The 21,041-nt window shown below is 48.2% G+C and overlaps 1 protein-coding gene across 2 annotated transcripts; it reads left to right on the top strand.

Annotated features, from left to right (window-relative positions):
• The first annotated feature begins 1,314 nt into the window (after positions 1-1,314).
• On the top strand, positions 1,315-20,184 carry CASS4 (Cas scaffold protein family member 4). 2 transcript variants are annotated; one of them, XM_032127434.1, is made up of 7 exons: positions 1,315-1,472; positions 11,296-11,703; positions 14,874-14,978; positions 15,915-16,064; positions 16,564-17,901; positions 18,670-18,729; positions 19,355-20,184. In XM_032127434.1, the coding sequence occupies exons 1-7, from the start codon at positions 1,428-1,430 to the stop codon at positions 19,766-19,768; spliced, it is 2,520 nt and encodes an 839-aa protein (XP_031983325.1). In that variant the 5' UTR covers positions 1,315-1,427; the 3' UTR covers positions 19,769-20,184. The 2 variants fall into 2 exon arrangements, with proteins under 2 accessions (XP_031983325.1, XP_031983326.1); XM_032127435.1 differs by lacking the exon at positions 1,315-1,472 and adding an exon at positions 3,849-5,058.
• The last annotated feature ends 857 nt before the right edge of the window (positions 20,185-21,041 follow it).

The raw sequence follows: 21,041 nt of genomic DNA, 5'->3' as shown, positions 1-21,041 counted from the left end.
TTGTATTTGTTTTCTATATAACAAAAGAGAAGTGGATCAAATATGGGAGGCTGGGGCTTTGGGGACTTGGGAATGATGAATTTGTTGTGTTACACCTGAATCAGGTGCAATTATAGACTCCAAGTGGAGAATGTGGGATGTTCTTTTTAAAAGAATGAAATTTCATTTTCTCTTGAAAAGCTCCCTGTATGCAAAACATTTCTGAGGCTCAGTCCTCTTTGCTCCTCTGCCTCTGAGTTTCTGACTCTTCAGAAGCAGTGGTGGCAAGAGATAGTGATGCTGGTGGCTTTTTTGCTGGAGAAACAAGGAGAAGCAGAGCTGGGGGAGGGAAAAGGGAAGTCCTGACACAGTCACTGAGGGTGATGTGGGGTGGGTGACAGCAGTGGCTTTTTTTTTTTTTTTTGGTGCCACCTTTTTTAATTCTGCTGAAGCACCTGTCCATAATTAATGCACTTGTTCTTGGTGTTTGGAATCTACTTTTAGAACTCTCTTGGTGGTTTACATGTTCAAGCACCGCTGTGGTTGTGAACAATGTGTGAGCTCTCACCTCGGGCTTCCTCAGTTCTGTGGGCTGTAACTTGCAGTGCAAGTGCAGAAAGTTCCTTTGTTAGCACAAAACCATCCTGCCCTTGGCACCCTGCTGCCTTTCCATGTCCTGGACATCTTCTGAGGCCAGAAGGTCGGTGGGTTTCTGTTGGAGAAAGAAGGGCTGGGAAAAACTGAACTCGTCCTATTGAGGGAGGAAATGCAACCCTGGGGTGAAATTTAATGTCCAAGGGCAGGTTGGAGGGGGCTTGGAGCAACCTGGTCTGGTGGAAGGTGTCCCTGCCCATGGAATGAGGTGGTCCCTAAGGTCCCTTCCAACCCAAACCATTCCATGCCTCTCTGGAATCACCTTTCCCTGTGGAAGTCTGGAGGTGCCTTGAGTGCCCATTCTTGATGGGCTCCTGCTTCCTGCTGCCCTCAGGGCCATGAAAGCTGAGACCACTTGGAAAGCCAGGAAAACCTGGCTGCGAAATCCTGTGGCAGCAGTGTCTTATCAAGCCTGTGCAGCTCCTTGTTGTGCCATAGCCTTGAGCTCACTGCTGCAAAAGAGGAAACACAGGAGCATGAGCAGAGGGCTCAGACTTCCCACTGCTTCACTGCAACAAGTTGGTGGCACGCAGACCAAGGAAAATCCCGCTTGCGCACATTTTTCTTACTTCTAGTCGCCAAAAGGGTTTTTTTTTTGGGTTTTATTCTGTCCTCTCATCTTCTGTTGTCACAGATATTATCTTGCATGATACCTTGTTTGCAAGTTGTCGGTGCTGTTAGGGGCAGAGCTGTCAGATGGACTTTGCTGAGGCGGAGTTCCCAACACGCGGTGCCTGTGCAAGGCTGAAGTGTCCCCATCCCACTGTGATTCTCTGTCTTACTCCGAGTGGGGAATGACAGCAATGGATGCAAAGCCAAGGAGCAACACAACTGCACAGGTAGGTCTGGTTTTTTGGGTAGGGAAGGGTTTGATGCTTTAATTCAGTGGGATTCTTGGTGATGTTGGAAGTAGCACTGATGAGGCTCTTCCAGTTCTGGCCCTTCATGCCAAGAGAGACCTTGAGGGGCTGGAGCGTGTCCAGGGCAGGGAACGGAGCTGGGAAGGCAACGGAGCCCCAGGAGCAGCTGAGGGAGCTGGAAAGGGGCTGAGCCTGGAGCAAAGGAGGCTCAGGGGGGACCTTGTGGCTCTGCACAAGTCCCTGGCAGGAGGGGGCAGCCGGGGGGGTCGGGCTCTGCTGCCAGGGAACAGGGACAGGAGGAGAGGGAACGGCCTCAGGCTGGGCCAGGGGAGGCTCAGGGTGGACAGCAGCAGGAATTTCCCCATGGAAAGGGTGCTCAGGCCTTGGCAGGGGCTGCCCAGGGAGGTTTGGAGGTGGCACTCAGTGCTCTGGGTTGAGGACAAGGTGGGGATGGGGCACGGCTTGGATTCAGTGCTCGCAGAGCTCTTTCCCAGCCTCAGTGGTTCTGTGACTCTGTGAAGTGTTTGGGGGACAGAAGGCTCTTGTACCTCATGTCCCCCTGTGCTTTTCATTGTGACAAAACCACTGACTGGGGAAAATGTCTTCCTGGGGTAGATCCTGAATAAAGCGGGATTCAAAATGAACAGGCATCTGGAAATGACCACATTTGTGAAATTATAAAGATAAAATGTCAAGGTTCCACCTTACTGCTATGCTGCAGTGACATTAGAGACACAGATCCTTTGCCAGAGACTTTCAGTGGCAGCCCTGGTGACCTCTTCCATGACATAATTCCTTTGTTACATGCAAACCAGAAAGCCTTTTGAAACACTATGTATTCCTATTTTGAAAGACTTGAACCAGAGTATAAGGTTTGTTACATTTATTTCTGTATTCATATTCCATCTAGATTAATTTTATACGGATAAGAGGCCCTGCTGCAGCTGTAAGGGTTGGAGCATGCTGAAATCTTGATTCAAAGTCAGTGCCTTGCCGTCCTGCTGTCTGCAAGTCTAATAAATGTAATGGAATTAAGATTTTCATCCTGGATTATGATCTCAGTGTTTACCATAAATAAACTGCCTCCTGGAAATCTGATAGAAAATGTGGGGAGAAACCTTAACAGGACTTCAATGAGTCATTGTTTTACACTCAAAATTTTCCATCGAGGCTTGTAAAGATTAGGGGGCTACTTTTCACACTGAGTCATCAGTAATTGAGGCAGGACATTTTTCATCTCTGTATAGAGGAATTTTCTATTTCTAGATATATTTCCAGTTCTCTTCAGTGGATTGTCAATAAATCAATGTAATGGTAGCAAACCCATTCCCTGTTCTGCTGTGAGCATTTTAGACATAGCCAGAGCAACCCAGTCAACTTCAGCTGAGTAATAAAAAGCCAAACTTATTTCTGCAACATCATTTCTGAACTGTTTATAAGGCCCCTGCTGGCCTGGCAGTATCATATATTTGAATAATATAAAAATACAAAGGGGTTTTTTTGTACTCTCTGCACTCCTTGAGGCACCAGCCCTCGGCAGCGTTACTGTGATGGGAAATGCTCTGCAATTATCCCTGTGCCCCAACTATTGCACCTGCACAGGGAAAACACTTCCGAACATGATTTCAGTTTGAGTTTAGCCAGAAAATGGTGTTGTTTGTTTGTTGTTGCGTATCCAGTGGCAGCACAGGAAGCGTTGCACCCCTTGGTGCAATTTCAAACCCCGTGAGCTCCACGGGCTCCTGCTGTGTAACAGCTTTGGCTGAGCTGCTGCCCCAGGAAAACAGGAGTGTGTTTGGATGTGCATAAAGTGGATGTGGAGTTTATCTCTCCTAAAATGCCCAGTTCACATCTTCCCTTCTCACCCACAAACATGAGTGGGGAATGACAGAGATTCTGCCCCTGTGTCCCACTCAGGTGAGATCCCACCTGCAGAGCTGCCCCAGCCCTGGGGCCAACAGCAGAAGGACGTGGAACTGCTGGAGAGAGGCCAAAGGAGGCACCAGGATGAGCAGAGGGATGGAGCAGCTCTGCTGGGAGGAAAGGCTGGGAGAGCTGAGATTGTTCAGCCTGGAGAGGAGAAGCTCTGGGGTGACCTCACTGTGGCCTTGCAGGACCTGAAGGAGCTGCAGGAGAGATGGAGAGAGAGGATTTCCAAGGGCTGGAGGGACAGGACACAGGGAATGGCTTCAAACTAAAAGAGAGGAGGTTTAGATTGGATATTAGGAAAAAATCATTCCCTGTGAAGGTGGGGAGACCCTGGCACAGGGTGCCCAGAGCAGCTGGGGCTGCCTCTGGATCCCTGGCAGTGCCCAAGGCCAGGCTGGATGGGGCTTGGAGCAGCCTGGGACAGTGGGAGGTGTCCCTGCATAGCAGGAATTCCCTCTGGGGTTCCTTCATGGGAACGTTTAATTGTATTTGAAAGTAGTTCTGTCCCCACTAGATGTGGGTTTGTTGCTGATATTTCTCCATCTTTTCAAATGCTGGAGCACCTGAAAAACTCCAGGGTAGCAAGGGAATGGCTCTTTATCACCTGCATGAAGTGTCTGAGGGGGTCAAACTGCTGCTTCTAATGTTAAAAAAAGAAAGAAGAGAAAGAGCACGCAGGCATTGAAATGGGCTGCTTTTGCCAGGAATCCTTTCTCCTTTGGACAGCAGCTGGTTTGCTCCCAGCCCAGAGCTGTAGATTCTGTTGAGGAAGCTTTTCAATTCAGCATTTTCTAGTCAAGACACTCAAGGCTTTTCTAGCTACATGATTGTGGCTTTGGGAGCCAGTGTCTAATTTAATCTTGAAGCTGCTGTGGAAAGAGGAAGGAAGAAGCTTTTACCAGAGAAAAGCCAGCACATACAAAGGCAAAACCAGTAAAAATTTGCAAATGCCAAGATACCACAAATCCAAAGTGGTAAAACCTGTGCACCAGCATGACCTGGACTCAGCTGGGCAAATAGCAACCATGATTAATTTAAATAACACTATAGCTTAATAACATTCAAGGATTTTTTAGATTAGCCCAAGAAACAAAACCCTTCCGCTGCAGGTCATATTTGGCTTTCCTCCTCGGGTTTTCTGCCTCTGCAGGGTTTTGCAGGGGGTTAATAACCACAAAGGAGATCTGTTCAGTTTTCAAGAGACAGGTTGAAAGTGTATCCAACCTCAAACTAGTGTTAATCAAAACAAAACAAAACAACAAACCAGGAGTAAAAATTGCTGCTGCAAAAATGTTTCTAAATCCAATCCTTTTCCTGGTCCAGCCCTGCTGCCCTGGCTGTTCTGTTCAGAGCAGGGCAGACACTCCCTGCAGGGGGGTCTGTGTGTCCTGCACATCACCAGCTGCAGCCCAGTGGCTCCCTGGAGAGAATTCTGCTATGTAATGAGCTCCCCCCATTCCCAAAGCTGCTTTCCTGGGGCTCCCAGCGAGCAGGAGGTGGCAGAGGCTGAGCCTTCCCTCTCCAGCTTCCAGCCAGACCCTCCAGAGCTGCCTGATCCGCTGACAGGGCTGGGGAGATCCTCCTCCTCCTCCTCCTCAGGCGATGGACTGACAGGGAAACAGGCAGCAAAATGAAGGTCAGTGTAAATACTGGGTTTTTTCTTTCTGCTGCAGTTAATTCGATGACTTTCCTGATTTCATTTGTAGTGTTCAGAGGGTAAAATCTGCATCTGGCAGGGTCCCTTTGCAGTGTGTGTGCTCAGCTGATTTGCACATCACTAACAGAGCACGTGGTGCCGATTTTTAAAATATAATCCAAATGAATCCTTTCTCAAGAACAGCAGTGTGGCTGAGGAGGGTGAGGGTCGGTTCTGTGGGTTCTGTGTACATTGAGTAATAACAAGCTTATTAAAAACGATCATGAGTGACCCAGACGGGTCACTTCCACATTGTCTTGGAAAAAATGAGCTTAACAGTTGAGCTGTATATTACCTCAAAAAAGATGTTTTTGCATTGATTCCTAGAAATGGGAAATGGAAATGTTGAAAGAATTGAGGTCACTCTGTGATGAGGAAAATGCCAAGTAATTTCAGTCCGAGTTCTGCGAGCCTGGGAAAGCCTTTGCACTCCAGGGTAAGGACTGGCCCCATCCTGCAGAGCCGTCTGCAAGGAGAACTGAGGCTCAGAAGAGGAAAGGAGTGCTCTTTTTCAGGAAATACAGTTTTCTCTGCTGGTGGAGGGGAATCCGTGATGGATCAAATCCATTTTCCAGCCGCTTGTCACTGTTTCTGCCCCCAGCCCCCAGGCTGGGCTTTGTGCTGAGCAGGGGGCTTTGGCTGTGACACAAGTGAGTGGCTCGGCGGGTCCCAGCTGATCCCTGGCAGCCGGGCAGGGCAGGCTGTGCTCTCACCATGTGTCCTGGGCTAATGACAGGGAAGGAGCAGTGTCCAGCTGCTGCCTGCACGCGGGGATTCACGCCACTGATTAGGGCAGGTGGAAAACCCACTTAGCCCAGAGAAATGTTACAGTTTCGGTGATATTTATTCAGAAACCATCCATTTGTCAATTTATTCCATGCATTTAATTCATTTGCTCAGAAGCACGAGCTTTGCAGGGCTGTCCAGAGGGCAGGGTTAAAACAAGAGCTGTTTGTGGGGGCTGATAAGAGCAGCCAGAGAGCCCCAGGAAGCCGCAGCTTTGGGAGTTTTGTGGTGCTGCTGCTGATTCACTGTGAATCAAAAACCCCCACCCTGACCTCGGCCTCTCCACTGCTGCCACAGCCATGGAGAAAGGGCACGGCCGCAGGGACAGCACCCGGCCACCTCCAGCAGCAGGAACCCACGGCAGGAATTCCTGCCGAGGAAAAACGTGCCTTTTGCTCCTGCCGAGGAAAAATGTGCCTTTTGCTCCTGCCGAGGAAAAATGTGCATTTTGCTCCCCTGCCCAGCTGCCCTGGCAGTGTTTCACCTGATGCACAGGCAGGGAGAGCAGGGAAGGTGAGGACCCTGCTCTGAGGAGGACACTTGCACTCATCAGGACTTTCAGTATCTGTAAAACCACGTTTAGAAATGAACGTGCTCAGATGTAATTAAGATCCTAAAAGGTTTAAAAAAGTCAAAAGAAACCTAAAGTGATTGGATGCATATGGGGAAAAGAAGTTTGAGGACCCAAGCCCCAGGAATGCAGCCAGGGTGAGAGGTTGGAACAGCAGGAAGTGGCGGCTTTATCTTCCCTTGAACGTGGGCATGAGAGCACTCGTGTAAAAGTGAACTGAGTGGCGTGAAATCCTGGCTGCACTTGCCACTTCTGGAGATTTTAACACAGCTAGGATTTGATTAACTTTATTTGTGGAGAAAAGAGCGTTTGGGGAAAATGAACACAACTCCAGCTTGTAATTCCCACCTCTGCAGCACGGCCTTGTGTGAAGCTGCAGGAGTTGTAAGCTTGAATTTTTAAAGTGGTGATTCTGTATTTGATCAAAACTGATCTGACCATTTAGAATTCAAAACCTGCTGGTCAGCACCTGCTTCCACCCCCACAAATCAATTAAAGCAATAAAAGCAAGTCCTGATGTTCATTCCTCCTTGAAGCTCACAAAACTTCTGTATGAGCTGAACATTTCCAAAATACATAAAACAACACAAAAAAATTGCAGAAGGACCTTCTGCAAGTCACAGGAAATGTTGCACATGCAGGTAGAGAATGATTTGAGCTTTCAAGGTAAATTCTCCTTTTCCCTGTGGATGTTGATATGAACTCTCTACAATTAACTGGGCAAAATTTAAGTGACTCAGCGTGGTCTAGGGTTTAGAAGGGAATTCTCATGGCAGCCTGTTCCCAGCTAATGGATGATGGAGAATGTTTATTTCTCCAGCTATGTTGGGAGGTGAAGAGATTAACTGGAAGCTGCTCTGTAAACATGTCAGAGGTGCCACTGATGCATGAGCAGCACTGTTTAGCAAACACAGGACACTGCTGTATCTCTTCCTCCTCAAATATTTTAAGTCCCACTTTCCTGCAGTAAAATGATTACACGTGTATTGATGTGCAACAAGAGAAATATTTCTCTTGATCCACGAAAACTCCCAGGATTTAAACTGTCTCTTTATTTACATGATGTCAGTAGGAGTTTTTAAGAAGCAAATTGAAGACAATAAATGAAAAAATATCTTTTTTATTTGAAATGCTGTGAAATAGTGCAGTACCCATTCACATGAAATAATACAAGGGTAGTAAATTGAGATTTCCAAACACAAACTGAGTGGGAAGGGGGCGTTGAGAAATTATTTTGTGAGGCTTGTGGGCAAGATGCTCAAATTGTCACGTGCTGTAAATCACTGGGTATCACCTGGATTTTTCTAGCAATGTTTGTGTATATTTTATAAGGTTATTTTTTCCTCTTGCATAGTCCTGTAGGCTGAGGATAAGGCTTGGCATAGGAGAGGTATCAGGAGATTTTAGTAACAGTGGGATGTTTTTTCCTTAGCATCAGTATCTATTGTGTACACAGAGCACAGATGTCAGTCTGAGGGTGTAGAATTTGACATTATAGAACTGTGCCCTCATCAGCTTTACTGCTCTTAATTACAATTTCTCCATTAATAAACATGAGGTAGCAGCTTTCATTCCTATGACTCCCAAGGGCTGTCAGGTTTTATAGAGGGACCAGTGCAAACAACAAAGATGTGAAAAGTCCAGTTTGGGGGGGAATTACTCTCTCCACATCTGAGCCACAATCCAGTAAAGGAGATGCACTTCCAGCTACACGAGAGCTTTTGAAGTGAAGCTGTTCCGGAGACCCTGCTCTGTAAATCCCTTCAGTGTGTGACCCACTTGCTTTGCCCTCGGGTGGCTGTGGGCTCGGGGGTCCCGGTGCCTCGGGGAGGGGCTGCAGGGGACACTTTTTTCCTCTTTTCTAGGTCCATGCTCTGTCACCAGCTCGTTAAAACCCTCTCAGTGAGAGCAGAGTCCCAGCACTGCCTCTCAAGGTGCTTTTTTTTGGGCTTTTAGGATGTTCTTTATCTTAGGAAAAGTTTTACAAGGCTGCTGATGGGGATGAAGCAGCAAGCAAATAAGGAAAATCACTTTGACCTCGCCTGTGTTGCTTTAGTGCTTTTTACACGTTTGTTATTTAAGGGCACAACACACAAAGCACCAGAGAGCTCCACAAGCCCTGGCCGGGGAGGACACACTGGACAGCCAGAAATGCAGCTCCCACTGCCCTCCCAGCACAGCCCCCTCCTCGCCGAGCATCCCTCAGGGCTCTGCCATCCTGGGAATGCAGCGCTTGTTTACAGTCACGGGCAGGTCAGGGAGGCTTCTGCTCACAGAGGGGAAGGGGCTGCCACAGCGATCCCTCACACACGCCCCGGGGAGCCGGGAGTGCAGCCAGGGCCTGCCTCTGGCACACAGCCCCACGCTGGGTGATGCAGAGCCTGCACTGCAGATAACCTCACCCTGCAGACAGACGTGGTGGGAGCAGGCACCCACCTCCTGCAGCTTCTGCCTGTGTGCTGTGCACTCTGCTGAAATACTGAAATACCAGGAGTGGATGGCAAAGATGTGCTCTCCAACTCCAGAGTATTGGCTCTTTGTCCTGAAACATGGAATTTAATTAAGCCCTGCCTTAGCTGGGAAAACCTTTGGGGTTTGGGGTTTTTTTATTTTTCTTTTTAACCTCTTCTTTTTGACAGCTCCACTGACCCTGCTTGTCAGAGGTCTGACAATCTCTCAGTTCATTCATGTTCTACTGGAATTTGGAGCTTGTTTCCATCACTTCTCTACTCAAAGTCTTCATTTTTCCATTCCAGCCCTCTGGATGGGATGTGAGATGATCCATGAACAGATCTGTTTTCTAGCTAGGTCAGGTTCTCCAGAATGCCCTATGAATTAATTGATTAATTCATTAATCTATCTCCTGCTTGGCTTGATTTGGGATGATTTTAGAGGTCCCTGGGTTCGTGTTGATCACATACTCCAGTGTGAGCTCTAGAAATGCAAAATCTGAGGCACCATGTTCTGCCTTGGCCTGGCCTCTGGCTGGGGGCTGCTGGCCCTGGGATTTGCACACCTTTACTGGCCAAACCCAAGGAATGTGTGTTGTGCCCTGAGTGAGGGACCCCTCTGATGGAAAGGTTTGTGTCTCTGGTTATAAAATTAGGCTCAGCAGCATCTTGAGTGTGCTGCTGCCACAGGAAAAACTTGTCTGGGGAAGCGTCAATATTGAGATGCCTTCTAAAACCACAGTGTGAACCAAATGTTCCTCTCAGCTGTGTGGGTGTGAGTAGGAAGGGCAGCCTTGCTGTGTGTGCCCCAGCCAGGCTCAGATCCTCCCTGCAGGCTTCCTGGCCTTTCACCCACTTCCTGCATGTGCCTGGATAAGGCTCTTCATGTTGGAAAAGGGGGAGAGTCTTCCTCTGCCCACCCTCCTCAGGGCTGAAGAAGAGGCTCTGTCCTTCAGAAGCGTGTCTGTGCAGCATCCAAACCCAAGGATCAAGCAGGATTGATGACTAACAGGAAAAGTTGGCTGTTCTCCCTTTTTTTTTTTAATATGTGGAGCCCAGGCCTGCCCCAGGGTGGGATTCCTGGCTCCAACATTTGGCATTGTCCAAATCAGAAGTGGACTCCCATGTTCAAGGCAAAAGCCAGGTTGGGCCATGAGGCCAGAGGGGCTGTTGTCCACCCCTGGCAGCTGCCCTTGTCCCACAGAAAAGCCATTGTTCACGGCCACCCCGACCACGAAACGCCTGCAGCCAACAGTGGGCCCTTGTCACCAGCTGAGCTGACAAATTGGGTTTCTTCTGCTGCAGCTTCAAGCCAGCTGCTGCTTCACAGCAAATGCTCTGGACAAAAATACAAGGCATCACGTTTCCTATTTGGGTGCTATCTCTCTGGACATTAGTTGCACTTTCTGGTAAGAAATTCATGCTGAGACACAGCCAGTGTCCCACTGACTGGGAAGCAGACGGTCCCATTTTGAAGCTGAAAGCAAAATCTATCTGGTACTGAAAAAACCCTACAAACTGCCTCCACAGCTTTCTCTACCCTTTGCACAAACACCTGGGGTGACTAGAGCTACCTGCAGGCTCTGGCTGCCCCATCCCTGGAAGCATCCAAGACCCGGTTGGATGGGACTTGGAGCAACCTGGGATAGTGGAAGGTGTCCCTGCCCGTTGCAGGGGTGGGATGAGATGATCTTTAAAGTCCTTTCCCACCCAAACCATTCCATGATTCTATGATCTTGTAATGAGTAAGTATGAGATGAAGAATTCACAGGACAACAATGGGAAAGCCACCTATTTTTCATATAGGGATGTTCATAAGTAATCACAGAATCATTAGGATTGAAAAGGACCTCTGGACACCACTCAGTCCAACCCTACTGCTTAGGCAGGGCCATCTGGAGCAGGTGACACGGGAATGCATCCAGGTGGGTTTGGGATGTCTCCAGAGAGGGAGACTCTACACCCTCCCTGGGCAGCTGTTCCAGGGCTCTGCCACCCCCATGGAAAGAGGTTCTTCCTCATGCTGACATGGGACTTCTTGTGTTTTAGCTCATAAATCTAATATAATGAATCTAAATAATGAACATTAGCAATGCTCTTCAAGAGCCTTGGGGGAAAAGGTGAAGAAATAGATCACAGTAATATTTTTATTATTATCTATTGCTTTAGTGCACTGAATGCAGCAGACATAAAGCGCAACAGTTTAACTCTGGCATCGATGCTCCAGAGAGGTTGTTCAGTGTGAAAAGGGGTGGGTGAATTAAATGGAGCTCGAGGTGGAAAGTGGATCTCAGCAAGGTGGAAACACCAAGCTGGAAAGTAAAGAGCCCTTGTGCGGGTGTGACAATGTCGGTGTCCTCGTGTCCCCAGCACAGCCTGGCCAAGGCGCTGTACGACAACAAGGCCGAGTGCTCGGACGAGCTGGCGTTCCGCAGGGGGGACATCCTGACGGTGCTGGAGCAGCACGTGCTGGGCAGCGAGGGCTGGTGGCGGTGCTCCCTGCACGGCCGCCACGGCCTGGCCCCCGCTAACCGCCTGCAGCTCCTGCCGGCCACCCCGGCCCAGAGTGACCAGCCCACGGAGCCGCCAGCGGGACACAACATCTACCAGGTGCCCTCCGTGCCCAAGGCCGCGGTGCTGTCGGCCACCTACGAGAAGATGGAGGGCTGGGTGCAGGCCCCGGCCAGAGGCTCGGCCGCTGCAGCCCAGGCCGTGTACCAGGTGCCGGCCCTGGCGGCGCAGCTGCTCAGCGAGAGGACCAAGCGCTCCGTACACCAGGTGAGAATAAAAACAGCTCTGCAAACAACAGATGTTGTTGTTAAAACAATCGTTGGGAGTGGGAAATGAGAAAGCTTGAGATTTACAGTGGAATTTGCAGCAAAAGAATGATGGTGTTTAGGAAACTGCCATCAATTTATAGCATCATGTGGGAAATGCTGCTCTGGGCAACAGATGACAGCGTCTATATTCTGTAGTCCCTCACCTTTCTGGCAGCTTAAAAAGGCTGTAAAATAGGGCAGGAAGTAAAGAATATACCATTTGTCTGGGAGAATCTATAAATGATTTACAAAGTTAAAGTAACAAGACAGAACTTTCTCCTCTGATGGGTCACAGCACGCGGCCATCCACAGTCCTCTGGGCACATGTGGGGTCTTTGCATCCATCTGCACAGGAACACGATTCATAATTTTTTTTAATCACCCTTTGGTGTGTGATTGCTGGGTTTGGTCTGGTTTTTAGTGTCTCCAGCAGCTCAGCAAGCTCAGAGTGCTGCTGCCTCTCTCTTGTGCTGCTCGAGGCAGTCACTAGGCTTGCACAAAATAGCAGCCCCTGTCAGACACGCAGGACACAAAGTTTTGCTGTGTGCCCTCAACCAGTTTCTCTCCCAGCCCGTTTTTGCTGCTGCTGAGACGGTGACCAGGGTGTGCAGGATGAGAGCAGCCACCAGTGCCCCCAGTCACAGAGGAGAACAACCCGATTTTCCAGGGTTTCATTACAGCTCCCTGGCCCGGCTCTTCTTTCTCCCAGTTCCTCGTGTTTGACATTCAAATGGAACACGTACATGGAACATTTTGATTACATGTTGCATCAAGTGTCTTAAGATCAAAACCTTGTGCTTTCTTCAGGAAAAAATGAATGGGGAATGTTTCATAATGAAAGGGAAATAGAGCAGGTGGGGATGGAGTTCAAGTGCAAGGTTTTGTTGAGTTCCGTGAGCTCTCCAGCCCTGCATGGCTCTTTATTCTGTGTACAGAAATCACATTAGAAATTCTAATTGGAAAAGGAAAAGGAAGAAAATTCAGCTTTCCAGTGTTTTAGGCTGGTTTAATGATCATTTGATTTATGGGGCTCACTCAGCCACCTTTCCTCCTGCTGTGCAGAAGGCGAATCATGGAAACCTTGCTGCTGCTTCCTGCTGGGTGGCAGGTGGGTGCTGGAAAACAACAAACTCAGGGCATCCCTGGTGACCAAAACCTCATTTTCAGCTCTGCAGCTGCAGTGCACAGCCATAACTCAAACTGAGTACAGCTACAAGACTCCTGCACTTGCTGTGAACTGATTTCGCCACATTCCTGACACTAAAGGAGCCATTTGCAAACTGAATCAGAGATTGGCATGAATTTTCCATGTTCTGCCAGCAAATCAGGTGGAAAATGTCATCTATTCATTATGTGGATGAGTGGTCTGGCAGAAGAGCTCCTTGGCTCTCCCTGTCTCATTTCATGAATTTATCCACCTGTGTCTAGTCTAAGACCGAAAAAGAAATGTCCCAGCCTCTGATTATTATCCAGAAGTTCAGAGCGGGGCTGCCTGTGGCACAGTGTCCCAGCTGTCCCCACACCAGCTGCACCCTGGTGGTCACCAGCCGTCCCCAGGCAGGGGAGCTCAGGGAGCACAGAACGATCCAGACCATCCCACAGAGATCCTGTGGCACAACTGGCAAAGCTCCTGGCATACTCAGCTGTCCTCTGAGCAGCTGGGAAAAGCCACTCCGAGTCTTTGAGGGAGCTGATTGAAAGCAATGAAACAAAAAGAAATCCCTCAGAGCCTGGGTGTTTTCACCCCACAGAGAAGCCCCCTCTTCTGCCTCACACACAGGGCACCTTCTGGTTCTACTGTCACTGAAAGGACTTCAAAAAGGAGTAAGATGTGATATCCAGTGAGTTTCCTTCTTGCTATATTCTCAGATTTGTCCATCTGGAAGCAGACCTGGGCTAAGAATGGCTTTCCTGACACCTTTTATGTTTTGCCCTTTCACTCAGGGAAGTTGTGCCTGTGTTGGCAAGTAAGATGCTCGTATTCAGGCACAGGTTGCCCAGGTTGCCCCATCCCTGGAAGTGTTCCAGGCCAGGTTGAACGGGCTTTGGAGCAACCTGCTCTAATGGAAGGTGTCCCTGCCCATGGCAGGGGGTGGAACTCATGGTCTTTAAGATCCCTCCCAACCCAAACCATTTTGTGATTCTGTGATTCTTTATCACAGAGCGCTAAGGGGATTTGTCTTCACTCCTCATTCCCTGTTTTCAGATGAGAGCTGAAGCAGGCAGAGTGAAGCTGCAGTCTTCCTCCTCTACCATATTTCCCCTAACTTTAGTTGCTGCAGGACTTACATGATGGAAATCACTCCCTGCAGTCTGAAATCATTTTGTGCAATATCTCACCCCAGCATTGTTTCTGGAGGTCAGTGGTTTGCAATGGCCCATTTATAAATTAGCTGAGGGCAGCCAGGCTAAAGACAGGCTGGATGAAGAAAATTCCATGTTTTGGTGGTTGATTTTAAAAAAGAAAAGTCCTAACCCAGCATTCATACTTTGTGACATTAATTAACTGTTCCACAGATCTGGTCACGGCTGCTCAAATTATGTTTTAATCAAACAAGAGAATCTGACTGCAGATGAAAATATAATGCCCATATTGGACTCCCCTGCTTATGGAGCTGGACAGGACATCAAGGTTTACTCCTTCTAAATGAGTCAGTCTTTCATAACTACAGAATAATGCTCAGCCTGCACATTTTTGCTGCTCTTACATTAAATTGGCTTGACCCAATGACTCTGTGGGCTTGGAGAAGTCGAAATTTCCCCACTTCCTTTTTTAAGTGGTTCTGCTTTTTGGCAGTCTAAAGATTTCAGTGATAACTGCAGCTGGATTTTCTCCAAATCTTTTCTGTCCCACAGTTAGTAAGGCAGATTGTCTTTGATATGCATGTCCCAGTAATGATCTTATCTAAAATGTAGCAGAAATGCTGGCAAAGGAGAATTATTTGGGAATAAACATCCTATTGCTTGTAAGGTCACTTTCTGTCTCTCACCTTCAGTGAAGAGCTGAAGGTTTTTACCACTTAAGAGTGATACTCCAACAGTGGATTATCCAGCTACATGACTTTTCAGAGCTGTCCTGAGCTTCCTGCCAATGCAGTTTTATGATAATTGTTTTTGCTCCCCTCCAAGCACCTGTTCACTCTGCCGAGAGCCTGCCGGGCTTCAGCCCCAAACATCAGGGGTGAGGTGTACGATGTCCCCTCCGCACAGCGCCGTGGGTCCCTGCTCACACAGGTGAGTCCTGCCCCGCTCCCTCCCTGCAGCTGGCACCCCAGAGCACCTCCAAATAGATCTGGAGGTCAATTCTACTGCCACCCTGTTAGCTTTTTGTAAAATTGGGAAGAAAATCATCTATTTTTTAGCTCAAAACCTCAGTTCTCCTGAGTTTCTTAGAAATTTAGAGCAATGTGTCTTAAATCTGGTCCGTTTCCCATAAACATTTCCATTTCTTCTGTTAGTAAGGCATTTCCCCGTGGACTCCAAGGCAGAGAGGTTGACAGTACTGATGTCTTACTGAATTCTCAGAATTAGAGTGCAAACCTCTCTGCCTTGGAATCCACGAGGAAATGTGGGGTGTCATTTGGTCGGGGTGATTTGGGGATGTTTAGAGAAGAGTCACAAGTGCACGTTCAACAAGAAATTAAATGTCACCCCCACCACCCACCTCCTGGGAAAAACATGCCCTGGATTTGGTCATGTCACCATGACGTGTCCTGTTACACAATCTTGCCCTCGGTACTGTCCCACTCCCCTGGGAACAGTGCATGTCACATTTTCTCCACCCCTCAGCCTGTGCAGGTCACCAGGATGGGACAGGGCGGTGAATGTCACATTTCCTCCACTTCTGAGCCTGTGTAGGTCACCAGGATGGGGCAGGCACCAGCCCCCAGCCCTGTGCTGTCACCTCCCACACAAAGGTGTGCGTGGCACTGGAGCATGTCCAGGAAGCCTCCCCACACCGCTGCTGCTCCCTGGCAGTGCAGGGTTGAGCCCAGTCCATTATTATCAAGTTATCCACAGATTTCCTGGAGTCACCTGCCTTGTGTGAGGGGCCGATCCCTGCTCAGACCCAAACCTACTCAAGTATGGCCCAAAGCCTTTCATCCCACTCAAGGCCCCAGTGGGCTCTAAAAAGGATCCAAATAAACCTTTTTTTTCCTCTCTGAGCAGAGCAGTGCCACTCCCCCCAGCACACAGAAGGGCTCCGTGCTGGGCAGATCCACTGAGAGCTTCCAGGAGGAGCAGAAGCAGCTTTACAACATCCCATCCAACCCAGAAAAAGCAGGAGCTGGCAGCCAGAAGGACTCAGCAGCAGGCAATGTGAGTAAGGCTTGGTGGACACAGGAGAATAATCTGTCACTGCTGGCATGCCTGGCTTGGAGCAGGGGCAGGTTTCCCATCCCTTCCCCACTGTTTCTTATACAACAAATGGTCCTGAACTTTCCTTTTCCAGCTTGGACTCCAGCTGTACACACATAGATCTGTATCAAGCCAAAATTTAAATTCATTGAAGGTGTTTGAGCAGAGTCAGTGGTGTCTGTTGGTGATTTATTGTTTGCCAGGGTGTGCATGTGAATGGGAAAAAAACAAGTGTCTACAGTTTTCACTGGCTGGGGACTTTGCTGTATGATCTAATCACCTGTGCTCCAAATATTTTACCTTTCATATGTGCAGATTGTGCATTTTAGAAAATAAAAAACAGTGTGCTGTTCCATTGACATCAGGGGAGTTGCACACATTTAAGTGCTCTGAGAACTGAGTTCTGTTTCTCATTCTTGTTTAAAAAGATGGTTTCTAAGCCCTCTGTGCTCTGTTGCAGTTATATGACGTCCCTCCCAAAAGAGAACTCAATGACTCAGAAAATAAATCTCAGAAAAAGTGCCGGGGCCATTACAACACTTTGCCAAACCCTCGGAAATCCGAATGGATCTACGATATTCCGGTATCCCCTGAAAATTCTGGATTCAAAGCAAACCCTCCTGGCCAGTCTGTGGAGAAGCAGGTGCTGTATGACATACCCCCAGCCAGGTACAAGGCTCCAGCCACAACCACGGAAGCCAAGGCTGGAAATCCACAGTTATACAACATTCCACCGAGCCAGCGGAAATTAACCCTTCCAGAAATCCCCCTTTACGACGTTCCATCCTCACGGGATGCGCTCCCCTTGCCACAGAACGGCAGCTGTGAGGTGCCCCTGAGTCTCCTGGCCCCCAAGGCTGAGAATCAGATCTCTGGGGAGAATGTTTATGACATTCCCAAAGGTTTGCCCAGCGCTGGGCACCCCAAGAAAGAGATGGAAAACAACAGCGATGGCTCTGGAGACCAAGCACGCGGCGCTTCTCCACAGCTCTCTGGGGACACCAAGTCAGAAAATGACCCTTTTTGTGTCTCTAGTGTGGACAGCAGAAGCAGCACTCTCTCCTCATCCTCCAGCTCTTCTGCTGAGTCGTTTTCTACTCTGTCAGCATTGCCAGAGCCTGTCCAAGAAATTAAACTGGAGCTGGAAGAAGCCATCGAGACCCTGACTCGGCTGCAGCACGGAGTGTCCAGCTCCATTGCCAGCTTAATGATCTTTGTGAGCAGCAAGTGGAGGTTGCAGGAGCACCTGGAGAAAAGCCTGGAGGAGATCCACAGAGCAGTGGACCACATAAAGGTGTCACTGGGAGAGTTCCTGGCCTTTGCTCAAGGCCTGAAGGGAAATGCCTCCAACCTCACTGATAACAACCTGCAGGCCAGGATTAAAAAACAGCTTGAAATCCTCATGAACTCCTACAAAATATTGACAGAAACAAGGGAAGCTCTCAACAACTGCAGCTGGTCCCTGGAGGCTTTGGTGCTCAGGAAGCCCCAGAGCAACCCTGATGACCTGGATCGCTTCGTTATGGTGGCCCGGACAATTCCAGACGATATCAAGAGGTTTGTGTCCATCATCATCGCCAACGGGAAGCTGCTCTTCAGGAAGAGTGAGAAGGAGCAAGAAACGAAGCAACCAAAAGTGAACCCAGAATGCAAAATGGCAAAACAAATCCCAGTGCCAAGAAGAGTAGAAATAGAGTCACTCCAGAGAAATGCTCCTGATAAAACCATCCAAAGCCAGGTCCCTTTGGAGAAACCAGAAGAAAATTCCACTGAGGATTGTGATTATGTCCAGTTACAGGTCAGTGAAACTGGGATTTGCCCTCTGTATTCTTCACCCTGTGCAGATATTAGGCTGTGAACTACCAGCACTCTTTTACCTTTGCACCAGTGCCACGTTCAGTCTGCACTATGTCCCGTTTTCCAGACTTTACATGGATCCAGCATTTTGTGACAGTGCTGGATGGCACATGTACAATGAGCAGTAATTTTAATCAACAGAGAATATAAAACATTTTTATCATCTTGCCAGTTTAGATTCATTTGGGAAATAGGATTTATCTGGGAGTTAGCAAGTCCTCACTTCTCTTTTCCCTCACAGTTCTCTTCCTGCCACTACATTGTGTTTGGCTCTGGCACGACAAGAGATGTTCCTTCCTAACTTGAGGTGTCATGAAAATCCTGCTTGCATAGAACTCAAACTCTGTGAATTATCACATTTATTTGTTAGAATAATTCTGGGTGATTTTTAGAATCTCCTTAGAATTACTAAAATACCTACTAAGAATACCTCCCTTGGTTTCCCAAAGAAATGCTGGCTTGTCCTTAAAATTTAGGGTACGTTAAGTTGAAATGTTTTGTTGATGTTGGTTTCAGTCTTAAATCTTGCAGGATCGGGCACATTATTAGTAGGAAAAAAACTACATCTCCTTCTAATAAATTCACCATTGCTGTCTGTAACGTGAAGGCTGCAGAGCAAGTAGTTGTTTCCCCATGAAAGAAGAACACATTTATATTTAAATACTTTATGTAGTTGTTTCAACTTTGCTTTCATTTTAATTTGTAACAGGCACAGAAAGTCATTTCAGGTAAAGAAGTAGCAATGAAGAGTACAGAGTCAAACCTGAAGGTATTTTTGACTTTGAAAATATTATCTATGAGGGCTTTCAGTCCCTGATTTCTGTGCTTGCTAAAATTCAGAGTAATTTGCACTCAGACACACACCTCTACAAAGAGACCTATTTGCTTCTCAGAGATCATTTTCCCAGAATTGCTGCTGAAAACCTGTGAAAAACATTTATTTCCAAACAAACAACTCCAGTTTAAAGTCATACTGTTTATTTTATTGCCTTTCAGCATCATTTGGGATAAGGCTGTGAGAATCAGTATTTCAAAATATCTTGTCATGCACTGGCACAAAATTGCCTCTTGTTTTGTGCATTTTTATCATTCATAACCCTGATTAAGTCCATTAAAGATCAATGTTTTCTATTATTTTAAAGCTTCAAGCCCAGACCGTGTAAAGGATTGGTGTTTGGCTGCAGCACTTTGTGTGCTATCCATTATTAAAACTGTATTTAGGGGGAAAAAAGGCAATCAGGAGAATTTCCAACACTTTATGGAAAGACAAATTACTGTAAAGGCTCCAGGATGGGGCAATTTGGGGACCACAAGAATTTAGGGTAGAGTGACCAAAGAAACAACCAGCGTGTGACACCAGGCTGAATCTGTTTTAATTTTAACCCTTTCTCCAGGTTTTGCCATGTGCAAAAAAGACTCTGAATCCCAGCAGGCAGGACCTTGGCAGGAAAATCCCCCTCCCAGAGCACTGCAGGCTGTGCTTCGCTGCCCTGCACAAGGCGATCGGGGTGTTCACCACCAGCCTCCGCAACCAGCAGCCGCCCGAAATCTTCATCTCCCACAGCAAACTCATCATCATGGTGGGGCAGAAGCTGGTGGATTCTCTGTGCCAGGAGACCCAGGAGAGGGACGCCCGCAGCGACGTCCTGCACAGCAGCAGCCGCTTCTGCAGCCTGCTCAAGAACCTGGCCCTGGCCACCAAAACCGCAGCCCTCAAATATCCCAACGCAGAGGCCACCAGGGAGCTGTGGGAGCAGACGGAGGAGCTGGCCAAGTACACCCAGCAGTTCAGAGCCATGATGGACTGAGGGACCTGGTTTTGCTCCTCTGGACACCAATTTGCACTCAGAATTCCTGCCAGGAATTCACTGGGTGCTGGTGCACTGTTAGCAGGTGAAGATCCCCACAGCAGCTGGTGCAGAAAAATTCAATCTGCACTTTCTTCTCCACTGTTCACATCCCACCTGGAAATGTCATTGTCACAGTGACTGGGTGGGAATGTTTGCTGTGTATTGGAGCAAAAGTTGTTGATTATCGGACTGATTTCTTCTTTTTTTGTTCTCTATGTATGTCAGATAAATGTATTTTCCTTTTTTATTTCTTTTTCTATTCATGTAAAGTCTCTCTTTAAATGTAGCTGCACAATGTTTTGTAACTTATGATATCCCAGTATCGACTGTTTCCTGAGGACTTTACTCAAAATTTGTAATTACAGGGGTTTTTTACACAGCTGCAAAGCTAATTTTTGGGTTTAATATACAAATACAACACAGTACAAAATCTGGCCAAGGTGTCAATGCGAAATGCTCCAGGCTGGTATTTGAGCATAGAGGAAAACTTTGGGACAAGTCTTGACTCCTGATAAATCTACAGGGAGCACATCAGCCTCTGTCACAGCCCAGAGCTGCTGGAGCATTTCTCCAGCAGGGAAAATATTTATTTCAGTCACTAAATGTGCAGAGCCTTTGGACAAGCTCTTCCTACAGCAGGAAAGGTGATGATGTTACTCCCTGCTAGAATCCCAGCAAGTTACACCCAGCGCTGGGGAGGCTCCCAAGGCTCCATCCCAGCCCTTGCTGCCTTGGGCAGCGCAGCTTTTGAACTTTATCCCCCAATTTTCTAGATGTGAAAATTTCTGGGTGTGACAAAGACCCTGCGGCGGCACGGGCAGGGCCCGGCTACATCCGTGTCAATTGTAGCTCTCTTCATTAATTTAATTCACGGTTTGCACGCGAAAGGCCAAGGCGATGTTCGCCCTCAGAAGGGACAAAGAACGCCCTGAGCAGCCGCGGGGCCCCGCTCCCCTCTCAGCATCCCCTCGCTGCAGTTTTCCTCGTCACCCCCGTGTTTCTGGCGTGATTTATCGCCCACATGAGTCCCTGTTACTATCGCTGTTCGCACACTCAGTGCAGCGTTTGCATCCCGGCTGAATTTGTGTGTGTGGATTAAACTCGCTCCCGGTACCACCCATGTCCGTGACATTGCTGAGGGCGGGACGCGCCCTCTCAGCGCCCCCGCCAGCCCGAACCGCCTCGGCAGCGCCTCGTTTGGCCGTAAATCCTCCCGAAATGGGTGTCCCGA

This window comes from Corvus moneduloides, chromosome 17 (assembly GCF_009650955.1).
Source record: "Corvus moneduloides isolate bCorMon1 chromosome 17, bCorMon1.pri, whole genome shotgun sequence".
NCBI lineage: Eukaryota > Metazoa > Chordata > Aves > Passeriformes > Corvidae > Corvus > Corvus moneduloides.
This window is presented reverse-complemented; position numbering and strand designations above follow the sequence as displayed.

Bases quoted from the DNA above. Each gene is read 5' to 3' on its own strand.
- CASS4 (XM_032127434.1), top strand. From the start codon at position 1,428: ATGACAGCAATGGATGCAAAGCCAAGGAGCAACACAACTGCACAG. The intron at 1,473-11,295 runs GTAGGTCTGGTT...TCGTGTCCCCAG, and splicing joins GGAGCAACACAACTGCACAG to CACAGCCTGGCCAAGGCGCT. The intron at 16,065-16,563 runs GTGAGTAAGGCT...GCTCTGTTGCAG, and splicing joins AGGACTCAGCAGCAGGCAAT to TTATATGACGTCCCTCCCAA.